Below are 7,300 nucleotides of genomic sequence, written 5' to 3' on the forward strand. Positions count from 1 at the left end.
TGATATTTTTGTAAAACGAGTAAAGTGTGTGAATCTCTCTTCAGGTCAGGCTGGGGAAAGGCGCGTTGTCTTGACTAGAGTAACACCGCCATCGTGTGGTGAACATTGTAAGTGTCGAATATATTCAAGGACGACAAAGAATCTGCTTGTCTAGAACAACAGGATAATGCAATACTCTTAACGAATCCACGAGCACAAAACATTCAGCCAACAATATTTTTTGCTTTTAAATGTGATTATTTCTTGGGCTATCGAAAAACAAAAAATAGTTAGAGTGTAAGTTACTTTGGGTGTTTTTTCCCCTCTAAAGCTACTGCGCACGGGTTCTGTTGGTAAGACGCGTGGGAGAAGGATGGTGTGCCGTGATGGTAGAACTCCGGGAACTGCGCCGCGTGCTGAAACGCAGATCCTGAGTTGTACAGCACAGATGGTCTGCCTCCAAGATCCGGCGCGTACCCCGAGCAGTCATAGTAGTTGGAGCGCAGAGAATCGCCTCCTTTAAATTTAGTGAAGAGGGAATTGACGAAGTAAGAACTCATTGCCTGCCAGATCAACTCCCCGAAGAAGGAACTTTGACAACTATTGAGACCAAGCAGTCTCTTGATGAATAATGTTAATTGAGCAAAGGCAGGCCTGTTGTTACAATAAAAATGAATTCATCCAGGTGGAAATTATATGCATAAAATGTCGTAAATATTGATAGCTGCGCCCACATGACTCCTTAGTGATGGTCCCCGAGCAATAAATTGTTTTCCGTTTTTACTCTCTTTGATAGTGAGTTGCATTTCATATGGGCGTTAGTTATCGATTCCTTATATCACTGGATGGGCTCGACATCTCCAAACAGACAAAGCGCGATCTTGCGAAAGGAAGAGCAGGAGAGACTGAAAAGGAGAGATGAAAAAGGGGAGAGAGGGAGCTCTTGGGGAGGTAGAGGGGGAGGTGCAGTAGGACTGTTATTGGTAAACCATTTCAGTGCCAGCCAAGAGCACATACAGCCTACACGACAAACGAAATGTTTCCAGTGGGCAAACAAAAACAGATTTATTCAGGTTCATCGTATGATGTATTAGACTATATTTGTCATCACATTCATGTTTATGGTTTGATGATTAAGATATTCGTCTGTCTATTAGTCTAATGCAATGTAGGCTACTGCAAATACTTCTATAGCCTTCTTCGTTTAGAAAACGTCACCAAGTGTGTACGAGTGAGTGGATTCAAAGGTGGAAAGGATTTAACTCATAGAAGCTAAGAATAGACCCACCCATGATAGAGAGGAGGTCCTTTTAATATTTCTAATTTTATGTAATTGCTTCACAAGTTTTCATTGACTATTTACATGTAAAAATAATTTTTGCACCATGAGGGGGGAAAGTAGAACGGAGTAATTTTCTGGAGAAAATGAGAAAGCAAACAACGCGTTGCTGAACAGCTGCAAGATATTTTCATACCACAGTTGCTTTAATTTTCTGCATTTACTTTATGAGCAGAGGAACAACTAATTACATTTTACTGCTTTCGTTTTATGCACTATCAAGTCACGGGAAATTAAGCGTAGGCCTCTGATTCAAAAAGACAGCTCGTCTCTGCATTTACCCCGCATTACTCTGTAAAAACAACCACTTATTATGATTATTATTATGATTATTATTGTTGTTAAAGAACCTGTTAAATAATATATATTTTTTAATATTCTTCAATATATTCATATTCTTTAATAATAATAATAATACATTAATTTGCAAAAGTATAAATTAATAATGAGTGTTTTTAATATTATAATTTGCAATCGTATTCGTTTTTTGGTGCGTATATCAGATTACACCTCTAAAATGACTAATCTGGTATGTGGATCGTTGAAGCCAATTACATTTTTTATTATTTAAAAGAGGATTAGAAACTGTTCATATCTGAATAATTTTAAGCTTACGTCACACAGGACAAAACATTTAAATTTAAATATTTTAAAATTAATTTTAAACTAATTTTAAAATAAGATTGAAATGCTACAAAACTATTCACGAGTGTTCAGCGAATGAGATGAAATTACAGATGATTTCTGCAACCGGTTTGCTTTTGTGTGCGATTAAAGAAATCACGCATACCTAATATTTTCATTAGATTTTTATTATTTGCTTTTACATTTTTGATAGATTACAATTTACGTTGTAATTTAATTTTTTTTTAATTTTAATTGAATAAGTGGTGTAGTGCTCATCTAGCTAGTAATCTCCACTAGTCGACAGAGGCTGTTATGTTAAAACCAAACCACCTTTGACCCTTACCCATAATTCTGTATGACTGCCCTCTTTATATGTTTGTATATTTATGATGATATAAATTCAACATGACTGTCAACATTTATGCTCTAGCTCTGTACTTAGGGGATATTTACCATCATCTTCTACTGCAATATGTAACCATTTCAAAATCCATTCATTTAGAAAAAAAATATACTATATTTTTGTTTTTAATGAAAAAATAAATACATTATAAATGTTTTTACCTAAGCCCCCCTATGTTTGATAATGTTTTTGGGAAACATGTAGTGGAGATTAAGTACAATTTGCCTGCTGATAAAACTCCACTTTAGCTAAATTTCCTTTTTCTTCCTTTTTGCATTCATTTAGAAACTCTGATATTTAATAACAAACTCTAAATCTGTTTGGCAGCACAGAATTAAACCTAAAGAAATAGCTTACTCAAAAGTGTCAGGATTAGGATAGTTCTCCCTTGAAGGGTTAGGATTTGCATGCTAGAAATAATAAACAAAATACTATAAAAAGTTCTACTGAAATGTTTATTTATATTGGCTCAGTTTGACATGACATAAAAATAAAAGCATGTTCACATTAATTTATATTAAAATCATTCACTTATGGCTTCTTTCAAACTAAGAATGTGCAGTAAGAAAAAACATTAAGGGTTACAACAAGCATCTGCCCACTGCATTGCCAAAAGTCGTTTCCTGACTAAATGTAACCAAGTTGACAATACGGAGAAATGGCTTCCTATTAAGAGTGAATTTTCACATTTTCAGTACGGAAGACAGTTGAATGCAGACCTTCTCACCTTCTATTCCTGATTTATTTCTGACATCTCAACACCTTCCTTAGTCTGTATTCTCCATACTCATTTTATGCAATTGCTTGTTAATGTTGAGCTTGTACACGTCCTGGTCAGTGGCTGTGCTCATGCGGGGGGACTCTGCGAGGGGCCTTTTGAAGGGCGTGGGAGAGGTGTGGCCTGGGGACAAGAGGAGCAGGGGTGGAAATGACATAGAGAGATTTGGGGTCACGGAACATCGTGGCACCCTGTGTTCGCCCTAGAATGAGGGGAGGCACTCCTAGCATTGACGCTCTCACACTCGACTCAGCCAAAGAGGAACTCATGCTGCCCTGACGCCAAGCGAAAGACCCATTTACTGTAAGCAGAGAAAGAAGAGAGGTGTATTATTTTCTATGAATCATTCCTTTTCTGGTTTTATGATATGGGAGTAAAAGAGCCAGAGAACTATTCAAAAAGTTAATCACTTGTCAAAGGTATCCGTTGAGCACTAGTAGCCTTCATTAGACCAGCAGATGCCTGCCGCTCTGCATTTAATGCTGCCATCTCTTCCACCCCACAGTGTTTCAGACCTCCCGGTTCAGTCTGGACTGGCTGGAGCAGACCGTGTTCTAGAGAGGGCCATGGCTTTCGGTTTTGCAGCGGCTGGGAATGTATACACTGCAGGCAGGGCTTAGCTTTTGTAGACACCTTCTGCTGCATCATAGTGCAGAAGTTCTTCTGCCTCCAAGAAAACTCTGCAATGGAGTCCAACTGGATAGAGAAAGTAGGAACATTTTATATTAAGGCAGTTTAGAATATTGTCCAGTAAGAAAGGAGAATTTGCTTACTTTTTTTTCTCTGCAGAACACAAAATAAAATATTTGAAAGAACGTTTTAGCTGTTTTTATATATAGAGTGAAACTCAATGGGGTCCAAAACAACACCGGACCAGTGTTGTTACATCTAAAACTATTAAAAATGATATTTGGTAATTGAAACAAAGCTGAAATAAAATAAAGTATATTTATGAAAAACTTCAATGAAAATTAAACATTTTAATTGAAATAATGATGTTTAAGTAGTAAATGGCCAATGAACTAAAACAAAAAAATAAATCTTAATATAAATATCTAAAAAAAGAAACTGATAAAAATGACAAAAGCACATTAAAAATGACTAAAACCTAAACTAAAATTAAAATGAAAACGGAAGATTTTAAAATTAAAAGCTAATTCAAAATATGAATAAATTCTGTATATAAATAATACTAAAATAACACTGCATTGGACTCCATTGATGTTCATTTGACAAAAAAAAAAAAAAAATTAAAATATCTTATTTTGTGTTTAAAAAAAAAAAAGATACAGGTTTGAAACATCATGAGGGTGAGTAAATAATGACAGGATTTTTTTGGGTGAATCATCCCTTTGATACAGGATTGTTTTGCTCACATACCTTGTGATTATATTTGCAGTGTAGGGGAAAGCTGGTTTGTTCACGTGAGTGGTTGATAAGTTCGGTAAGATGATTGGCACTTTGAAGTAGCTGGCGCACCTGGTTCACCACACCCATGTTCAGCAGCAGAGTCTCTCGCTGGTGAAGTTCACTGACTCTCTCTGCCTCCTCTTCCTCTGTTAGGTCAAGAGCAACAGGTGTCTCTCCCCTCAAGGTGGTCTGCTCTAGCATATCTGGTAGCTAAAGAAACAGATCACACCACATGGAATTCATTAGTTATTCATGAGTTCAAATATAGACACCAGGGTCCCTCTAGTGGTAGGTCAAAGGAACTGAATGTTTAGTCAACCAAGGAAACTTGAAATACATAATGCAAACAATTGTTAAAAGCGCACATATAAACACAAGATTAAAAAGAATGACTCACTGAAACAGGGTATTGATGCAAGGGCTGAAGTGTTCTTGGTTTTGATCTTTCACCTGCAGATTCACCTTGAAGATCCTGCTTACGTGATCCCTTCTTTTCCCGTTCTTTCTGCTCCTGCTTCAGACGCAACTCCTGCAGCTGCTGCCTACAGATACACACGTTTTGAATTACTTTTTTCTTCTGCTGTTGTTTGAAATGAGCTTGATGTATTTCTGCAAAGCCATCAAGCAGTATATGCACACCTGGCACACTCCTCCCTGGTTTTGGAGGCTGCAGTCTCCTGGAAGAGTGAGCTGCTGTGTTGAAAATACTTTTCATATTTCTCCCCTCCTTCCCGAGGGAAGATCCGCCGGAATCCACCCATGTGTTTTGCTTCATATTTCTCCATCTGCTCCACAATAGCAGCCTGTGACTGACGAAGCTCCTCATTCCTTGTGAGGCGTAACACACATGGAAGTTTATGTAAGATGTAGGTTACTGCACAGTCATCATATAACTAGTATGGAAGCCCACTTCTGCCACGAAAAAAGGGTAATTGTGACTTTTTATCTCACAATATTTATTTTTCACAGTTCTGAGTTTATACCTCACAATTTTGAGTTAACCTCGCAATGTAGATGTTTTTCTCGGAATTGTGTTTATAGATATAAACAATTATATATTATACATTATATAAGCAATTTGGACATTGTCTTGAAATTCTGAATTTACATCTCACTATTCTGTACCAAAACATTTCTTGAATGAATTCTGCATTTTGTGATAGACAGATCCTTTCATACATGAAATTAGGCACCCGTTTAAAGACATATGAACTCAGAAGAAAAAAGTATTGTGAGAAGATAACACAATATTCTGAGAAAAAAAGTCAAAATTATGAGATTTGAATTGATAAAAGTTTGAATTGCGAGATCCATCCATTCTCCAAATCCTCTGTAAGGTTGGATTACGAGATGAAAAACTGTAAGTTACAAACTTGCTAGAAATAAATTCAGAACTGTGTTATAAACTAGTCATTCTGAGAAAATTTCTTTTCTTTTGTTCTGTGGTGGAAATGGCCTTCCATAAACCTTTCCATAAAAGTGCAGCTGTGTTTTTTTTGTGGTACCTGGCCTCTCTAGAGCGGTTCTGCTGGAGTCTCTCCTTTACCTGGCGCTTCTCCTCCTCTGTGATCTTCCTGCGGTCACAGGCCCCCAGGTTAATCAGCACCAAAGTGTCATACAGCAGGCTGTCCTTCACCTCCCGGTCTAAACGGGAGTCGGTGGTGAAGCTGGGCGAATGGTTGACCTAAAGACAGTGTTTAAAAGGTTGCATACTGCTAGAATGAAAGCAATTCACATAAGCTTTTGTTGTATCAAAAAGTCACAAAAATGGTCTAAAATACTTTATACGGTGATCTGAGCCTCAAATAAAAAGCCTCAAAAGAAACCCATACCTCAAGTAGCCAAGGTTTAAGTCGACGGTCCAGTAACACATCAAATCCCAAGATCTCAAAGCAGGCACTTCCGGATGCATGATTGGGGAAGCAGGTGTGGTAGTTGTGTTTGAGAATGGGGTGGGCTGATATTAGTGTCTTAATGATGACATCCTCTATGTCCGTCCACATCTTCTCAGTATCATAACTCATGGCTTCCATGTGCTTCTTGAAGCTGGAAAGTTTCCTATGAGGACGGAATTGAAAAATGGTTTTCTGTACAGTTTTAAAGAAAAATAGCTGAAAATCATAATCTGCGAGAACACACAGATTACCGTTTGCTGCCGGTATCTTCATCACGCACAAAGTTTTCACTATGCTTGTTGATGGCATAGTTAGTTAAGTGCATGCAAACATCCTCCTGTAGAGTTGCATAAAGAATTGTAAATTAAAGAATCAAATTAACCACTGGTTTTAAAGGGTTAGTTCACCCAAAACTGAAAATTAGCCCATAAATTACTCACCCTCAAGTCATCCTAGGTGTATATGACTTTCTTCTTTCAGACGAATCCAGTCGGAGTTCTATTAAAAATTGTCTTTGATCTTTCAAGCTGTTTCATGGCGCTCAGCGGGTGTTGCATGCATCAGTCCAAAAGCACTTAATTAAAATGCGCCCATCCATAAAAAAAAGTGTCTCACACGGCTCCAGGGGGTGAACAAAGGCCTTCTGTAGCGAATCGATGAGTTTTTGTAAGAAAAATATCCATATTCAAAACATAATAATCACTTTAATCTAGCTTGCGCTCACTGTTGTACATGGAAGCAGCTCCGGTCGGATGACCTCTGAGGTCAGTGCTGCGCATGCGCCAGTGAGTCCCGTGAAAACCAACGTTTGTTAACAGGAGCAAAGGAAGCAAAGTTTCCTTACTTTAGCAAAGGAAAACCAGTCTCCC

At 37.7% G+C, this 7,300-nt stretch overlaps 1 protein-coding gene across 2 annotated transcripts in view; it reads right to left on the reverse strand.

The window, feature by feature from the left end:
* Positions 1–2,819: 2,819 nt before the first annotated feature.
* Positions 2,820–7,300, reverse strand: part of ttll6 (tubulin tyrosine ligase-like family, member 6) — a 9,090-nt gene continuing 4,609 nt past the window's right edge. For both annotated transcript variants that reach the window (XM_016458461.1, XM_016458462.1), the window contains 8 exons: positions 6,683–6,768; positions 6,369–6,594; positions 6,042–6,220; positions 5,176–5,364; positions 4,934–5,078; positions 4,507–4,746; positions 3,537–3,822; positions 2,820–3,427 (listed from right to left, as the gene is read on the reverse strand). In XM_016458461.1, the coding sequence (XP_016313947.1) occupies positions 3,183–3,427; positions 3,537–3,822; positions 4,507–4,746; positions 4,934–5,078; positions 5,176–5,364; positions 6,042–6,220; positions 6,369–6,594; positions 6,683–6,768 (1,596 nt within the window). In that variant the 3' untranslated portion in view covers positions 2,820–3,182. The remainder of the gene's footprint in view (positions 3,428–3,536; positions 3,823–4,506; positions 4,747–4,933; positions 5,079–5,175; positions 5,365–6,041; positions 6,221–6,368; positions 6,595–6,682; positions 6,769–7,300) is intronic.

This window comes from Sinocyclocheilus anshuiensis, unplaced genomic scaffold (genome assembly GCF_001515605.1).
Source record: "Sinocyclocheilus anshuiensis isolate Anshui unplaced genomic scaffold, SAMN03320099.WGS_v1.1 scaffold1160, whole genome shotgun sequence".
In the NCBI taxonomy this organism is placed as follows: Eukaryota; Metazoa; Chordata; class Actinopteri; order Cypriniformes; family Cyprinidae; genus Sinocyclocheilus; species Sinocyclocheilus anshuiensis.